The sequence below is a fragment of the Arvicanthis niloticus genome, chromosome 6 (genome assembly GCF_011762505.2).
Source record: "Arvicanthis niloticus isolate mArvNil1 chromosome 6, mArvNil1.pat.X, whole genome shotgun sequence".
NCBI classification, from domain to species: domain Eukaryota; kingdom Metazoa; phylum Chordata; class Mammalia; order Rodentia; family Muridae; genus Arvicanthis; species Arvicanthis niloticus.
In genome coordinates, this window is record NC_047663.1 from 52,656,388 (window position 1) to 52,672,937 (window position 16,550).

Here is a 16,550-nt window from a genome sequence, read left to right on the forward strand (position 1 = left end):
TGTATGTTTTGCTTACATATACATCTGTGCACCCCATGTGTGCCTAGTGACTATGGAGGTCAGAAGGTGGCATCAAACACCCTGGCATTGAAGTTCTGCATAGTTATGAACTTCTGTGGGTGCTTAAGTGCTGAGCCATCTGTTTCTCCAACCCCAGAGTAGTCTAAGAGGGTTTTGAGTCTGAACTTAAGTGAGGCATCTATTTCTGGCCTGCAGCTACCTGCTGTGTGACACATTTTCCTGAGGAGATGCAACACACACATGCCACACACACTCACACACTCACACCACATCATGCAGAAAGGAAGCCCACAACAGACCAAAGAACAGGTACCACCAAACTCCTACTTGGTAAATCAGTGAGTTTTATTTGGAGTTACTTACAGGAGCAGACATAACTCAAAACCACAGAGTCACCAAAGCCCACTCTAGCACACATGACAGCTCACAAAAGCTGGGAGTCTGGAATACACCGCATAGCCTGCCACCAGCTCAACAGGTCAGATTGCCCTTTCCAGCCAGCTTTCAGGGGTCCCTGCATTTTCCAGGTGGCTGGGCTACACTGAAAAACCTATCTTGGTTTTTCTTGGCTCCTCCTTACAGCCTTCTGTGTACCCAGCTGCCCTGGCCTCATCTGATCTTTCCATATTCAGTTGTTCAGTGGCCAGTGTCACACCTAGGGTGGTAAACAACATCACAGGAGGGGACTGCACAGCAGCAGTGCTCCGTACAGACTACATTTGGGGTATCAGCTTGACCTCAGTTCCTAGATGCCCAATATTCCTACCCACCAGGCAGCTACCCACCACCCACCACCAAAAGCCAACAGCCTCACTTCCTGAGGTCAATGCCATGAACCAGGTTCTTGTGTTCCAGGCTCCCAGCTTTTGTGAACTGTCACACATGCTAGAGTGTGCTTTGGTAATGCAGTGGCAATGAATGGAAGCAAAGCCCAAGGTGGGGATGGGAGGGCGTCTTGAAGAATGCCCTTGGCAGGGTGGGCTCCTCCGAGTAGCATAAGGGAGCTTGTGTGTGTGGCTTAGGGTGACAGGATTCCCAGTAGATGGAGCTGAGTCCCGGATCTGAGTTTTGATGAGGGTATCTTGGGCGCGCTTCAGGTTTCTTGTAGGCTGATGGTCTTGTTGGAGAGGTGCTTGGTTTATGTTTCAAATTGAATTCACCTTGGGATTTGGCTCTCCTAGGTAGGAATTGGCTAGACTAAATTTCTGTAGGAGGGCACTTCAGAAGGTCCAGAATTGTGAGTTAAAAGGTAGGGTCCAAATCCCAGCATTTTTCCTCCCTCCTCACCCTCAGCAGTGCCTAGGTACCTACCCAGACAAGCACTTCACAGGAGGCTCCACAGCAGGAGCAGCCTGGCCTGAATCTCTAGGGCCATCTAGGACTGGAACCTGGAAATGGAACCTGGTGCTGCCCTATGCCTACCTGGATGGCAAAGAACAACATGGTCGTGTATGTGATCATCCCCAGACCACAACTTACTGCTCAGTAAACCTCCACATGCTCTCAGACCAGGACAATGTTTGAAGTAATTTTATTGGAAAATAAGAGGCAGTGTGTGGAGAAGGAGGGCAGAAGGGCGGGCTAGATGGAAATACTGTTCTCAATCAGCACCGGGTCCAGGTAGTAGTACGGGAGGGTGAGGCACTTATTGCGCTGTCGGATGTTGTGAGAGATCTGGTTGAGGTTCTGACGGAAAGCTTCAATACTCCTCCGAGGGGCCTCCTCCACAAAATGGATGTCTGGGAAGTGGCCAAGCGGCCGCTGCAGAACAGAGAACCAGACGCTGGGACAAAAGCCAAGCTGTCCACCCAATCCTTTCTGCTGCCTCCCACTTCCTGCTCCCTGTCCCTGACGCCCCCGCACCCTGTCATCCGGCTCCCGGCAGAGCGTCCAGAGCACTAAGAGCACGATGCACGTGGTCTTCACGTCTGGCAACGTGTCCATGTATGTCTGAAGAGTAGTCAGCCCCTTGGTCTGCATCGGGGGGTTCCTCATGGATGACGGGAAGTTGGGCATCCAAGAGGTGTACTCTAGCTAAAATGGAGTCGAAAGGTTTTCTGGATGAGAAAACACGCAGTTCCCACCAAGCAAACCTGGGCATCCCTCTCCAGGGTGGTGGTTGAATTGAACCTCTGCCCCAGAAGGCCCTGGTTTGGATTGGTGGTGCTGCTATCCCTGATGGGCCCGCGGGTGGGTGGGACACAGAGACTGGACCAAGGTTACCATGGACACTGAGGTTGAAGAGGTACTCAGTTAAGACAAGCAGGGGCTGGACCAGGGATAGTGAATTAGTTTGAGGTTCAAACGTTGTTTGGGAGGACCGGGGCTGAGGCTGGCGAGTACAGGTACCTGGCCTGTGTTGACAGCTGCATGCCTGGCAGAGCAGGTGTACATGACCATTGTGACGTATTCGATCAGCTCAGGTATAGTTCGCAAGCAGGTGGGAAAGCCTGAGGGATTGTGAGACAGACCATGCAGTGTTAGTCCTGGACTAGGCCTGGTGCCCAGCAGAGGGTGCTCACCCTGTCTTGTCAATAGTCCAACTGACTGGGGGGTGGGGGGCAGGGGGCAGGGGGTCCCTCATTCAAAGAGCTCTGCCCTCCTGTGGCCAAAAAAAACCCCTTCCCCAGGCCAGGCCGGGACTGAGTTTGGTCATTTCCAGCCTTTAGCTTATTCTGGAGTTCTCTGCATCCCCATGGCCCCTATCCTCAGGTCCCCCATCACCTCCCTCCTGGATACCAAAGCATCATATAACCGGCCCTGTCCATCTGTGTGTTCTGATATTCTGACCCATAAGTCTGAATCTTTTGCAGAACTTAGTGCCCTCTCTTATACTCAGGAAACTTCCAAACTCTTTAGCCAGGATGTGTGGCTTGGTATCTGCCCCGGGGGAGTCTGGTGCTCTCCTGCCTCAGCTAGCTGCAGGAGGACAGGTCCCCACCTCCTGGAGCTTTTCCACATGCAGTTCACACCCCGAAGCCCAGCCTCCATCAGGAAAGGACACATGCTGAACTCATCCAGCACAACTCTTACTAAATGTCACCCAAGAGGCCCAGTTTCACCCAGACCACACACCCACTACTCCAGGCTGGATGAGCTGCCTCCTCCAGATCCCCCATTCTGCCCCAGGCTCCCCTAAACAGCTCTAGCTCTGCCATAGTGGAGATAACTATTACCTTAAACCCTGGGTCCAGTCCATGAACATGCTGAGGACAGCGCCAGGACCTGTCTCATTCCCCCTTGTACCCTCAGAAGCCGGCAGCCACACACCATAGCTGCTCGCTAAACATTGAGTGTGTGCCTGAGTGCTATGCTGCTTCCCACCACTCTCCTGGAGCCTGCTACCCTCCACCCTTCCCCTACCACCCCCTCCCTCCCCCTCATCTTCACCCCACCCCTCCCCCACCCTCACCCTGCCTCCTTTACCACTCCACTTTATTCTTTGTCATCAGAATGTCACAACCCATTCATTCCCCAAGTCCACAAGGCTTATTCCTAGGAAGAAGGACTGGGACTCCTCCAGGCCTCAGCAGAGACAAGCTATAGTACCTGAGCTCAGACAAGATACCAATGCTCTATCCCCCCAACCCCACCCCCTACTCCCAGCCACTGCTCTGTGGCCCAGGACAAGGCTCTGTGAAGATCCCAGGACAGTGTTTGGGCCTTCTTCAGCCACAGGGAGATAAGCACAAGTCAGGAAAGTCATGGGGGATGTGCCTAGAGGTGCTCCCTGAGCCCCGGCCCATCTGAGCCCCCACACCCATACCTGAGCTCTCACGCCCCAGTAGACACTCCTTGAATATCTCCTGCACCCAGCACTGCAATTCCAGGTCACCCTCCACGGCTGCATCATTTGGGTAATAATAAGTGATGATCTCTGTCACATACCTGCACAGAAGGTGGAGCCACAGTTAGAGTTTCTCCCCTATCCCCCGAGTCACACTAGCTTTGGCTGGCCTCAGAGCCACCCCAGACCTGTAGTAGCAAGGCCTGTGGATCGGGTAGAGAGGGTTATGGACAAGGTCAGAAACTACTCAGAGCAATTCCCAGAAAGAGCCAAGAGAGGACCCTAAAGCAGCTGAGAGCCCAGGAGGGGCCTGGAGGCCTGTCCAGCAGAGATGGGCTAGAGGCCAAAGCAAGGATAATGGGGCCCCTCAGGCCCAGGAGGCAGATGTATGAACAAGCCCCAGGTAACAGGTAATACTCAAGCCCAAATCCCTAGAAGTCCCCACATCCCTTCAACACTCCAGGTGTCTGTCTACCTGAGTACCACCTGCTGCTCTCCCCGCCTTACCTTTCCATTGCATACCACACCGCCAAGCTGTCGTCACGGTAATAATACCCAGGCAGATCCTGGACCCCACGCTCCACGAAGTCATTGGGGATGCAGAGGCTTTTGTAGGTGAGCTCAGACAGACCCCGAACCATCACCTGTGCGAAGCCCTCTAGGCCCAGGGACATGGCCTTAAGGGAGAAAGAACTACATAAGTATCTGTCTGAGCCTGCACCCTGAATGCTGCATTACTTCAGTCCCTCCAGGACTTACCCTAGACCCAGCCCGCCCGGGGTCCAGGGACCCTTACATTCCAAACCCTGTCTCTGTACCCCAGATAGCACCAATTCAAACACTACCCTTGCCCTACTCCCAGAATTTTTTAAAAAGAATATATGTGTATATATATGTATATATATACATATATATGTATATATATGTGTATACATATATATATACATATATATATATATGTTGCTCTCTTCAGACACACCACTGAGCCATTTCTCCATCCCCAACTCCCAGAATTTTAAGCAAGTGAAAGTTCTGCTTTAAAACTAATGGCAAAGACCAGAAGAAAACAAGTGTCTTGTTGGAGTCAGGGGCAAGAGTCTTACCCTGGCAGAGAGACCTCCCTTGTTGAGAAGGAGGGCCCGCCCAATGCTATTGATCTGGACGGTGTATCGAGTGTGAGGAATGAGGAGCTGGGCAGGAAGGCAAGGAGGACAATGAGGAAAGCAGAAATTGCTCCCAAGGACCTCAGCACCCCTACTCCAGCACATCAGACTCCCTCATTTTGGGAAGTCTCTAGGGATCCCCAGATGCCTCCCAGGACTCACTGAACCCCCTCCTTGCCCACAGAGCAGGAGCTTTCAAGACTCTCCTCCCCCCAAACCTTTACCTTATACAGGGGGTGGCACATGGGCAGGTTCCTCAGGAGGGCTAAGCAGAAAGCTTCCCCAATGAGGTGGCTCTCCAGCAAGTGTGCAACGGCCTCGTGGCTGTAGAACTCAGCATAGCGTACCCATGTTTTCGCCAATAGCCAGTCCCACTCAGAATCATTAGGCAGGAAGATGGGACAATCAGGCCCAGGAGTCTGGCTGAGCTAGACGTGGTGAAAGTGGGAGGGTTGATGAGAGAAAAAACCTGACAGGAATCTTCCCTGAAGAAGACAAGAGTTCTGTACTCCAGTCCTTCTGTCTTTTGAGCACCACAGGGTCCTCCTTCTCTTCCCACATTTACTCTTATGCCCTGTGCCTGAAGCATATTCCTGGACCTGCCCCTACCCAGAAGCCCCCACTTTCTCTAAGAAGGCAGGTGGATCTCTGAGTTTGAGGCCAGTCTAGTCTACAGAGCAAGTTCCTGAATAGCCAGGGTGACACAGAAAAACCCTGTCTCAGAAGCCGAGAGCCGGGCAGTGGTGGTGCATGCCTTTGATCCCAGCACTTGGGAGGCAGAGGCAGGCGGATTTCTGAGTTCGAGGCCAGCCTGGTCTACAGAGTGAGTTCCAGGACAGCCAGGGCTACACAGAGAAACTCTGTCTTGAAAAACCAAAAACCAAAAACAAAAACAAAAAAACAACGGAGGAAAGGAGAAGGAGGAGGAAGGTGAAGAAGGAGAAGGAAGAAGGGGAAGAAGAAAGAAGCAACAACTCTGACCAGCATGGTGGTACACACCCTGAATTCCAGCACTCTGGAGACAGAGGAAGATGGATCTCTATATGGTCCAAGCCAGCCTAGTCTACACAGTGAGTTCTAGTCCACCCGGGACAAGATTGTAAACTCCTGGCTGAAGAAGGAGGGGTGGGAGGGAGAAGAACAGATAGGGGAGAAGGAGGAAAAGAAAAAAGGAAGAGGAAGAGAAGGAGAAAAGGAGGGGGTGGGAAGGCAATACCAGCAGCAGGGGAGAGGGAGGGGGGCTCACTCAGAAACTCCCTCTTCTGATAATCCTGCCTACCACAACCTCCAAAGCCAACTGTTGAAGGTCAAGGATGCCCAGCTCCTGGACTTGAGAGGGAAGACATGCATGTTCCACTTATAAGCCAGATGATCAGGGTTTGGCTGATACCTCCAGAGAAGACCCTTTTTCTAGTTTATAAATGATCCTTGTGAGGATCCCTGAGGAAGGAACTCCTCAGTTTGTCCTGTTAGGAAGCTAGTGAGTCTGAATCCCTCAGTACCACACAGAGGTTGTTCTACAGGAGACTGGATGAATGTCATCAACAAGACAAGCTCCAACCTCCTGGCCCACAGACATCTGGTCATCTCTGTGCACATAGTCACAACATGTATGCTGTACTTCTAGGACTTACAAATGAGTGTACCACAGGGCCCCACATTCATATTTAAGCACGAAGTATAATTGTGTGCACAAGTGAAAAAATGGGTTCTCATCCCAGGCTCCACATGGTCATACATGGATCAGAAGATATGCATACACATGGGCACATTCTCAGATGCACACACAAGGTTTACACAGGACTTTACACACGCATACACACTGACATGGACATACCATTGCCCACATACGTGCAAGTACAAGGCTTACACACTTGTAAACCTACGGAGGAATATTCATGCACATGGGATCAGCACTGGCCACAGGCTCACACAGTAGCTCCACTCACAACTTCCTTTGGTACCTGAATGGCAATGGGCATCATGTTGCCATCAGGATCAAAGTACAGCAAGCAGATTGGGGCACAGTGATGCTGCTTCTGACCGTTGAGCTCCACCGTGGGGATGCCATCCAAGATGCGGTAGTCTGCCAGGTAAATATTTCCCTTCTGGAGGGGAATCACAATAGGCAAGCAGGTAGTAAGATAGGGTACCTACAAGCCAGGCCTTAGGTGCAGAGGGCACTGACACCAAGGCTCAGTGGTTAGAAGGTGATACAGATGTGAGAGCATAAGTGAGACTTGAATGGACCTTGCTGATGGAGAGGCATAGAGATGCCTGAGAAGAAGCCAGCGAGATGCCCAGGGCAAGCCAGACAGGGCCTCACCTCCAGCTCTGCTTGCAAGCATGTTCCTTCACCCAGGAATGGGGCCACCATTTCATCTGTAACTGGGAATTTGTCTGGGATCTGCATACATCTTCGGATCAGGCCTGGGTTGATACCATTGAGATACTGGTACCCAAAGAAACTGTCCTCTGTCCAGTGCTCAGCCACATACTCTGGGAGAATAGTGCAGAATGTCACAATGAAACCCAGGAGCACCCTCCCAGGGACAGAGAAACATCAGAAAGAAAACAGTGGCCATCAAGATGACGCTGGAAGGAACATGAAGCCCCCTAGCTTTGCATTGAATGTCCAGAGGGACCCAGGATGGTGATTTTCAAGAAGCCTCAAAGGGTGTGCCCACCATTCTCAAGTGGCCCTTCAGTTGCTCCCACTTGAGCCCACTGGTCCCATGAGAGGAGGTGGCCTCTTGCCCCAGAGACCACCTGGCTGCTTTGTGTTTTATTGGGGGACACCCCATACCAGAGACGACAGTCTTGGTAGCAGGGAAAATATTCCTAATGTCCTTTAGTCTTTTCCAGGAGCGTTTGCGATCCACCAGGCCACGCAGTTTGAAGGCCAGTGCCCTAGGAGGTGTAATGCAAGGAGTAACAGGTCAAAAGAAAACTAGGTACACAGGAAAAATGACAAGGCCACCTACCCACTGGGGTCTCTGGGTTCCGAGGGCTCTAAACCCCGTGTCTTGGGGTCTTTTCATCTTTAGGTCTGTACGTCTAGGTTTAGGGTTTAGGTTTTCTACAGTTTTTTTTTTTTTTTTTTTTTTTTAACTCCCCCAGCCTTTCTGACCTGGAGCCATTCTGAAAGTGGGTGGTGGGTAGGGAGGCCATCTCTGCAGGTACCCTCACTCGTGTGCACTCACATGGGCCCTAGGCGGTAGAAGAAGGAGGCTGTCTTGACAAAGGAGAAACGAAGATTTGAGTTTAAGAACCTGGTAGCCTTAATGTTGATGAGAATTGGGAATCCTGGAATATAACCATTCCACCTGTGGGAAAAGAACAGGGCTTGAACCTGGCATCCACTGCCCAGGGGCCAGAGAGAGGCAAGTGCTGGCCTTGCAGAAGGGCAGCAGGGGGTTGCGGGGGGGGGGGGTAGCCCAGCTTCTGGTCCTTACTCAGGCCGGTTGGGGTTGCGGCACCGTCGGGGAGGAGGGTGATAACTGGGGATGTCCACATAGTTGGGAAGGCCAGGAACAAAGACCCTCCAGCTGCAAAGAGAAACCAAGTTCATGGCCCTGACAAACAGACACGGCTCCAGACAGAGCACAGCAGTCCAGAGCTACTCACAACCCCTGCACCTCCACGGCCTTCTCAGGACTCCAGACCCTTCCACCCTCTCACTCACTGGTAGAAGTCCTTCTTGGCTCTGATCTCTTCTTGTCTGTGTTCCAAGAGGATGGAGAGTGTGTCATCTGCTGTTGTCTTTCCTGTCATGAGACAAGGGGGAAGGCTCACAGGCTGTCCTTCTCCCCTGCCCAGGGTGGGTTCAAAGAGAAAGTCACTTTCATCCCCAGACCAGCTCACAGGAAGGGGGAGCGAAGGCTAGGGAAGGCCCCCTTCAGGAGAGGGAGACTACATCTCCCTGATAAAAATCTCCCCCATACTCCAGCGACACCCTTCAAGTTTTCCATGAAATTCCTCTTCGAGACCCACCAATGGTAACCAATAGCTCTGGAGAGTTCACTAGTTACAGGGCACTTTCTAACACACTGTATCTATATTAATAATTTCAGGTACACAAGAACAAACTAGTGAGAGAGGTGAGTAACCCCTTCCCACAAATCCAAAATATGAAAGTCTGTAGAAATCAAGTTTGTTTTATGCCAAACTCATTGTCTGGGTTCTAAATTTACCTGAAGCTATGTATAGGATTTGCTTGTGACAGAATTTCTGTATGTCTTCCAGGCTGACCTTGAACTCATGATCTTTTGGCCTCAGCAAGTGCTGGAATTGCAGGCATGTGCCACTATGCCTGGCTATACACAGTCTGTATTGAACTCACCTGGCATACTATAGTTTTGATTACAAATAGTAGTATGTGTGATTAGGAATATCCTGATTATAGAAGTCTCACATAACGTGTGTGTGTGTGTGTGTGTGTGTGTGTGTGTGTGTGTGTGTGTGAGAGAGAGAGAGAGAGAGAGAGAGAGAGAGAGAAAGAGAGAAAGATTTCTAGTCTAAAAATCCAAAATGTTTCAAAATCTAAAACTTCTTGTTTGCTACAAGTGGAAAATTCCACACCATGTCCTCATGTCACAGTAAAAAAAAAAAAAAAAAAAAATACAGTTACACTAAAATGTTGTATGAATACCTTCAGTTTAAGAGTAAAGGGTATAAATAAAACATAAAGATTCTTGGTGGTTAGAGTTAAGTCTCATTTCTGAGACAGCAAATACATGCAAATATTTTAAAAATCCAAAACACTTTTGACCCAACCATTTCAGATAAGAAGTATCCAACCTGTAGATACAAATATAAAGTTGTTTTTTTTTTTTTTTTTTTTTTTTTTTTTTTTTTTTTTTAATGTGTGCAACTTGGGCCAAAGAGATGGCTCGCTAGTTAAACACACTTGCTGTTCTTGCAGGGGACCCAGGTTTGGTTCCCAGCACCCATCAGATGCCCTCTTCTGGCCTATTTGGACATTAGGCATGCATAAACATCACACACAGGAAAAGCATTCATACACATAAGACAAAAATGTGTCTCTATTATATACATATATATACATACACACACATAAACACACATGTGTGTGTAGCTTCTAAAGGAAATATAAATTTCAAAATACCTCTGGCCCTAACAATTTCAAATAGAAACTGTTCTGTCTTGTCCATTTTACAATGGGAAAATAAGTCGTGATGTGTGATAAGGACCAGGCTGCTTCTGGCCCTCGTCCCCCACCTAGTCCCAACCATGACAATCAAGCCCTCTTGCACTTCCTTTTATGTGTTATACCACTGCTTCCTTGCATCATCGCTATGAAGTGGGTTCTGTTGCTCATTCATTTCACAGATGAAGGCACCAAGACTTAGAAGAATATAGGAACGCACCCAGATGCCTAGAAAATAAATGACTGGATGGATGGATGAAGATGGAGATAGAACTTCACCCTCTCTCTCTCTCTCCCCCTCTCCAGCCTCCTGACTGACTGCCCCAGGCTGGTATGTGCCATTAGTACAGCCTCGATGTTTCTCTCAGGGCCCTCACTTTGCTGTCCTCATCAGACTTCCACATGCCCCAGCTCCTCCTGTTGCACTCTGGGAATGGTGGTGCCCCCTGGAGTTGTGCAATCCAGATTCCCAGCTTGGCTCCATCTCCAGGGCGGGAGCCTCACTCCTTCGAGGGCCCAGAAGATGACTCAAGTCTCCCTGCCCTAGTGTTGCGTGGCAGCCACTCCACCCAACCCCATTCTTGCCCAGCCAGCTCGTATCACCTGCCTGTCCCCTGCCCATCCCCTTCCATGCCACATAGACCTATCACCAAGGGAAGGTACTCAGCGTCCCCAGTGACTCCCAGGATGACATCCTCACCCTCCCCTAGACCTACCTCCCAGCCTCAGCCTCTCTTTTCCCTTGACTTAGACCCCATTCCCTCCTCTGAGAATATTCTAGCATAGGCAAATGGGTGGGTAGTCTTCTACAGAAAGGATGGGGCTGCAGATACCAGCATCCTCAGTTACAGCCCTTTCCACGTAGAGAGAAGCCTGCAGAAGCTCAAGGGGTCTAAGAGAAGACATGTATCTTGTGGCCCTGCCGCAGCCACACTTAGGAAGCTCACTCAAGGGCTGGTGAGATGGCTCAGTGGTTAAGAACACTGACTGCTCTTCCAGAGGTCCTGAGTTCAATTCCCAGCAACCACATGGTGGCTCACAACCATCCATAATGAGATCTGATGCCCTCTTCTGGTGTGTCTGAAGACAGCTACAGTGTACTCATAAAAATAAATAAATCTAAAAAAAAAAAAAAAAAAAAAAAAAAGGAAGCTCACTCAAGTGGCTAGATGAAGACTGATGGCAGAGGCAGAGGTGGATGTGTACAGCAAAGGCATTCAGGTCCTACTCTCCCTCAGGAACAACCACACTGCCCCCCTGCTACCAGGTCTGGCATTCCCCTATTCAGGAGAAGCCTGGATACCTGCATGAATAAAGAGGTCTCCTACAGGAGCCGGGGAACCCTTGCTGGGTAGGAAAGGCCACTGAGGATAGCAATGAATCCTGTTAGGAAACTAAGGTATCCCACTGGGGTAGCAGAGTCTCTGAAGCAACAAAATGGCTCATTAGTATATATACATATATATTTGTGATATATATATATATATATATATATATATATATAACATATATGTATTCTTATGTATTCTTAGTGGTTTCCTAGCTGAACATTATATATATATAATATATATATGCACATATATGCATGTATGAATATATACATACACACACACATAATGTTCATCTAGGAAACCACTAAGAATATAGCTCAATTGTAAAGTTCTCATCTACCATGCATAAGGCCCTGAGTTCAAATCCTTAGTATCACAAAAAAGAAAGAAAGAAAGTCAGGCCAGTGAGACTGGCTGTATGGATATGGGCTCTTTCTCCTAAGCCAGAGAACTGAGTTTGATCATCAAAATTCCCATGGTAGAAAGAGAGAACCAACCCCCATGAATTGTCCTTTGACCTCCACTGTTATATACATGTCTTTAATCCCAGCACTTAAGAAGCAGAGGCAGAAGGATCTCTATAAGATTCTCAGACTACATAGTGAGCTCCAGGACTATAGAGAGAGATCCTTTCTCAAGCAAACACTAGCATCCTATTGTAGAAACGGAATCCTGCTCCAGAAAGCCACAGGGATCCTTGTAGCACATCAGGCATCCAATAGGAGTCAAGAGAGAGTGACACATGAAGGGGAAGACTGATCTGGTAATACTCCCTGCATGAGCTGACAGTGCTCCCTTGGCCTCATGCACTTGGGTTGCTCCAGCGTGCAGCCCCAAGCTGAGCCCAGAGCAGCAATGGGGACTGAGGCTGGCCATGACAGGAGAGCTCTGGACTTCCTGGTGCCTGACTGGCTTGATAGGATCCTGAAGTTGCCAATCTGGAGTAGCAGGGCAAGAGTAAGGAAATTCACTGCATGAAATAAGGTGGTTGGTGGCCTCACCTGTGGCCTCCCGGAGTGCCAGGGTCTCATAGCCATCCATCCACTGGTAAGCTGGGAAGTGGTAGACTCGGCAGTTGGGAGCACAGATCTGTACATAGTTGCAGTACCAGGGGTCCTTGGGTAAGAAGGAGTGAGGCTCCTTGTGCAGACGGATGATGATAAGCTCCCCCAGGTCCTGCTGGCACTGTACCGTGTAGTCATCCACCTGCACAAAAATGGGGACTGAGTGCCTGGGCCACTTAATGTAGGCTTACCCTTTACCTAGACCCTGCTCATATTAGCAACACTGACCTCCTGGACTGTGGAGTGCACTGAGCAAGGATAAAGAGAAAAAAGGCACAGATGTAGTAGCTGCCCTCTGATGGGCCCATCTCTCTAAGGCAGGGAAGGACCCCAGCCTTATCCATCCTTCCCAGTTCCTAAGGTCTTGGCCCCAGTCACTTGAGGCTGCAGGAGTTATTTGAAATCTTGAGAGCAAAAGAGTCAATGCCAGGACTTCCTAGCATCTTGCAATCCTAGAGTGGGAATCAGAGCTTCCCCCATGCCCTTTTCCCACTTCTCAAGGAAGATGTAGGAATTCACAAGTGGCCACACAGATGGAGGAGCCTATTCAGGTCATATAGGAGCAGAAGGCTATTAAAATCACAGAGTGGCTTCCATCAGGCCAAAGCAGGTCCTCACTGGCCAGGCTGGTCAGATGCCATTTGAAGTCACAGAGAATCCAATGCAAATGGAAGCCAGTTATGACGCAACGTAGCTGAGGAAGAGTGAGTAAGGATGGGAAAGAGGCGATGGAAAGGAGTGAGAATGGAAGGGACCTTAAGGTGTGGAAGAGAACGGAGAGATACGGATGAGTTCAGAGAGAAAGGGAGGGGGCAAGGAAGGAAGAGGGAGAAGGATGTATTGGTTGGAAGAGATGAGAAGACAGGGCAGAGGATGAATGTGTCTGTCGGGGGGAACTAGGGAGCCACTTGGGAGCTCACAGTGTCAGAGCTGTCCTTGGTTCTCCACTCCCCTGGCCCAGCTCTGACTGCCTCCGGGATACCTCCATCCACCCCAAGCCTCCATCCATCCTGGGTGACACTCATGCGCGCACTTACAGCCCCCGTGGCAAAGTCTCTCCCAAAGTGGTTCAATCGCTGCTTATGGCTCTCTCCTTGGGTCCCCACGATGGTCAGTGAAATTGAATCCAGCGTCCCCGAAAAGAAGTCAGTGCCCGTGGCCACCTTGACTTTGTAGGTGGCCATGGCCGCTCTTCAGGAGACAAAAGAGGGCTCAATCCGGAACACGACGGCTAGGGCCACACAGTTAGAAACGAGGTAGGCAAGGGAAGCAAGACAGTGAAGAATGATGAAGCAGTCAGCGATGGAGCAATCAGCGACGGAGCAGTCAGCGACGGAGCAGTCAGCGGGAACCACCGGCCCGCGAATGTCTCTGGAGCTGGGAGCAGCTGCTACCCTTGGCGGGCGGGATGTGAGCCAGGCAGGTGAGGCGGGGCCGGGCCAGTGGCCGGTGAGCAGGCGTCTGAGCTAGAGACCTATAGGAGCCGATGGGGAGGAACCGCAGGCAGGGCGCTGGGTCTGCCTCTGAGAGGGCGGATGGAAGATGCTGCGGCTGAAGCAGCCTTCAGGGTGTGGGGGCTGTCCAGGCTGAGCCAGGGCCCCAGGGAAGTTGGAGGAGGGGGCGGGGCAGGGCCTTCAGATCTTAATCAAACTAATAAGCTCCTTCCTCCTGTTCGCCCCCGTTGGCTGCAGAGACCATGCTGAACCTGGCCAAAATCAGAAGTGACCTGCTTTGGAAGGCATAAGGAGTGATACAGATATGTTGTCCAGTGTCCTCCAGCTTTTTCGTTAGAACCCCAAACGGGCAGTACACATTGGGAAGAATGTTGAACCCACAAGGGGTTAGGGATGCCCTAGAAGAGCTCCAGGGTGGAAAGGTTTGGAGCTGGAAGCAGGTATCTGCTGCTTCCTTCCTAGTCAGTATTTACTTAAGAGAAACCGGTGTTGAATACACAATCAGAGGACAGATGAGAGAAAAGTTGAAGCAGGAGAAAAATACTAAAGGGCTGGGGATACAGCTCACTGTAGAAAACTTGCAGAGAATGTGGGAGACCCTGGGTTCAATCTCCAAACCCAAAAGGAGTTAGGCTAGAGTCAGGCATAGTGGTTCACACCTTAAATTCCAGCTACTTGGGAGGCTGAGACACGAACCTCTAATGCCTGAGCTACAAGGAAGGTCATCATCTCACCTAGAGAAAGAAAGAAAGGAAGGAAGGAAGAAAAAAAGAAAGAAAGAAGAAAGGAAGGAAGGAAGGAAGAAAGAAAGAAGAAAGAAAGAGAGAAAGGGAAAAGAAAGAAAGAAGAAAGGGAAAAGAAAGAAAGAAAGAGAAAAGAAAGAAAGAAAGAAAGAAAGAAAGAAAGAAAGAAAGAAAGAAAGACTTAAGATTGAAAAAACCCTTTTTGTCTTAGATATGTGAGTGTCTATGTAGGAGTGTCTGTTTACCACTTGGGTGCCTGGTGTCCGCAGAGGCCATAAGGTAGCATTGGATTCCCTAAAATTGGAGTTATAGAAGGCTGTGGGTCACCATGTGGGTGCTGGGAATTGAACCCCAGTCCTTTGGAAGGGCAGCAGTGCTCTTAACTGCTGAGCTGTACCAGTCTCCAAATTAAGATGTTTTACAGATGGGCGCCCTAGAGATTATATGGAGCAAAATATACCACATATTCAGACATGAAATGCTTTCTTATCCCATTGATCCAAGGTTTCAGAACAGACAAAACTTGGCACCTCTTACACAATTCAGACCAGTGAGTAGTTTTAGAATGGGGAAACCATGTAGGCAGCTAGAATGGTCTCTCCTCTGATCTGGCTCGTATATAGGGCACTTGACATATTTTACTGCATCTATGCTGTTCTTCAGTTTTGTAAAGAACATACTCATACCAAGAAAGTCTAAACAAACAAACAAACAAAAAACAGAAATAATATGCCGTTTATGATGGCTCATGCCTTTAATTCCAGCACTCTGGATGGAGGCACAAGTAGGTGAATCTCTATGAGTTCAAATCCAGCCTAGTCTATATAGCAAATTCCAGGTCAGTCAGGACTAGATAGTAAGATGCTATCAAAAAAAAAAAAAAAAAAAAAACCACAAACAAACCAGAAACAACAACAACAAAGCCACCAGAATGGAAGGAAAGGGAAAGGAGCCAGAGATGGTTCAGTGGATAAATATACTTCCCTGTGAGTCTAATGACCTGATCTGAGTTTAAGTCCCCAGGCCCACATGGTCCAAGGAAAGAACTGACTTATGAAAGTTGACCTCTGACCCCCATACATGAACTACGGCACATACTCTCACATATATGCTTATACATACACATCAAATAAATATATTTTTTTTAAAAAGGAAAAAAACTAGAAAAAGCTGGAATGAGGGTTAGGATCCAGCGAGGACTGAGTTAGTCAGGAACCTAGCCTTCTCTTATCTCCCTCTTTCTCCCAGTTCCTTCGATCCACAGACTAGAGCATACTCTTCCAAGCACCAAAGGCTCAAGGGGACAAAATGACCTTAAACTTGACCAGGGAGATGAGGACAAGAGGACAAGCAAGCTTATTTATTAAATATGATTTTGGATATAAAATAATCTGGAGAAAATAAATCTGAGATAGGAGGATATTGAGACCAGAGACCAGGACTAGTTTCCGTGATATATATATATGATATATAGATAGATATATAGATAGATAGATAGATAGATATAGATATAGATATAGATATATATATATATATAGATATATATAGATATATATAGATATATATCAATCATAGCAGCTATCGTAGGCAAGAGCTGGGGACAGATGCAGATGGTTCCTGGAGGTAAGGGGCAGGGGTCTGAGCTGACAGGAGGAGTGGTAATGGAGAGCTGACTTCTGCCCCCACCAGATAGTGTCTGAGACCCAGGAAGAGTGAGGAGAGAGTCATGTCCCCATCTTGTGGAACTGCCCTCTTCCGGTCCACCTCCCAGGGCAGCACCTGTCAACCAGGAAGCAGCAGTTCTGGTTTCCTCCCTG

The 16,550-nt window shown here is 49.1% G+C and overlaps 1 protein-coding gene across 1 annotated transcript; it reads right to left on the reverse strand.

The window, feature by feature from the left end:
- Positions 1-1,535: 1,535 nt before the first annotated feature.
- Alox12b (arachidonate 12-lipoxygenase, 12R type) lies at positions 1,536-14,072 on the reverse strand. Its single transcript, XM_034506901.2, has 15 exons — positions 13,574-14,072; positions 12,474-12,678; positions 8,657-8,738; positions 8,427-8,519; positions 8,175-8,297; positions 7,778-7,881; positions 7,298-7,470; positions 6,936-7,079; positions 5,196-5,399; positions 4,912-4,998; positions 4,316-4,485; positions 3,788-3,909; positions 2,371-2,471; positions 1,885-2,055; positions 1,536-1,782 (listed from the first exon to the last, which is right to left on the reverse strand). The coding sequence occupies exons 1-15, from the start codon at positions 13,718-13,720 to the stop codon at positions 1,603-1,605; spliced, it is 2,106 nt and encodes a 701-aa protein (XP_034362792.1). The 5' UTR covers positions 13,721-14,072; the 3' UTR covers positions 1,536-1,602.
- Positions 14,073-16,550: the final 2,478 nt, after the last annotated feature.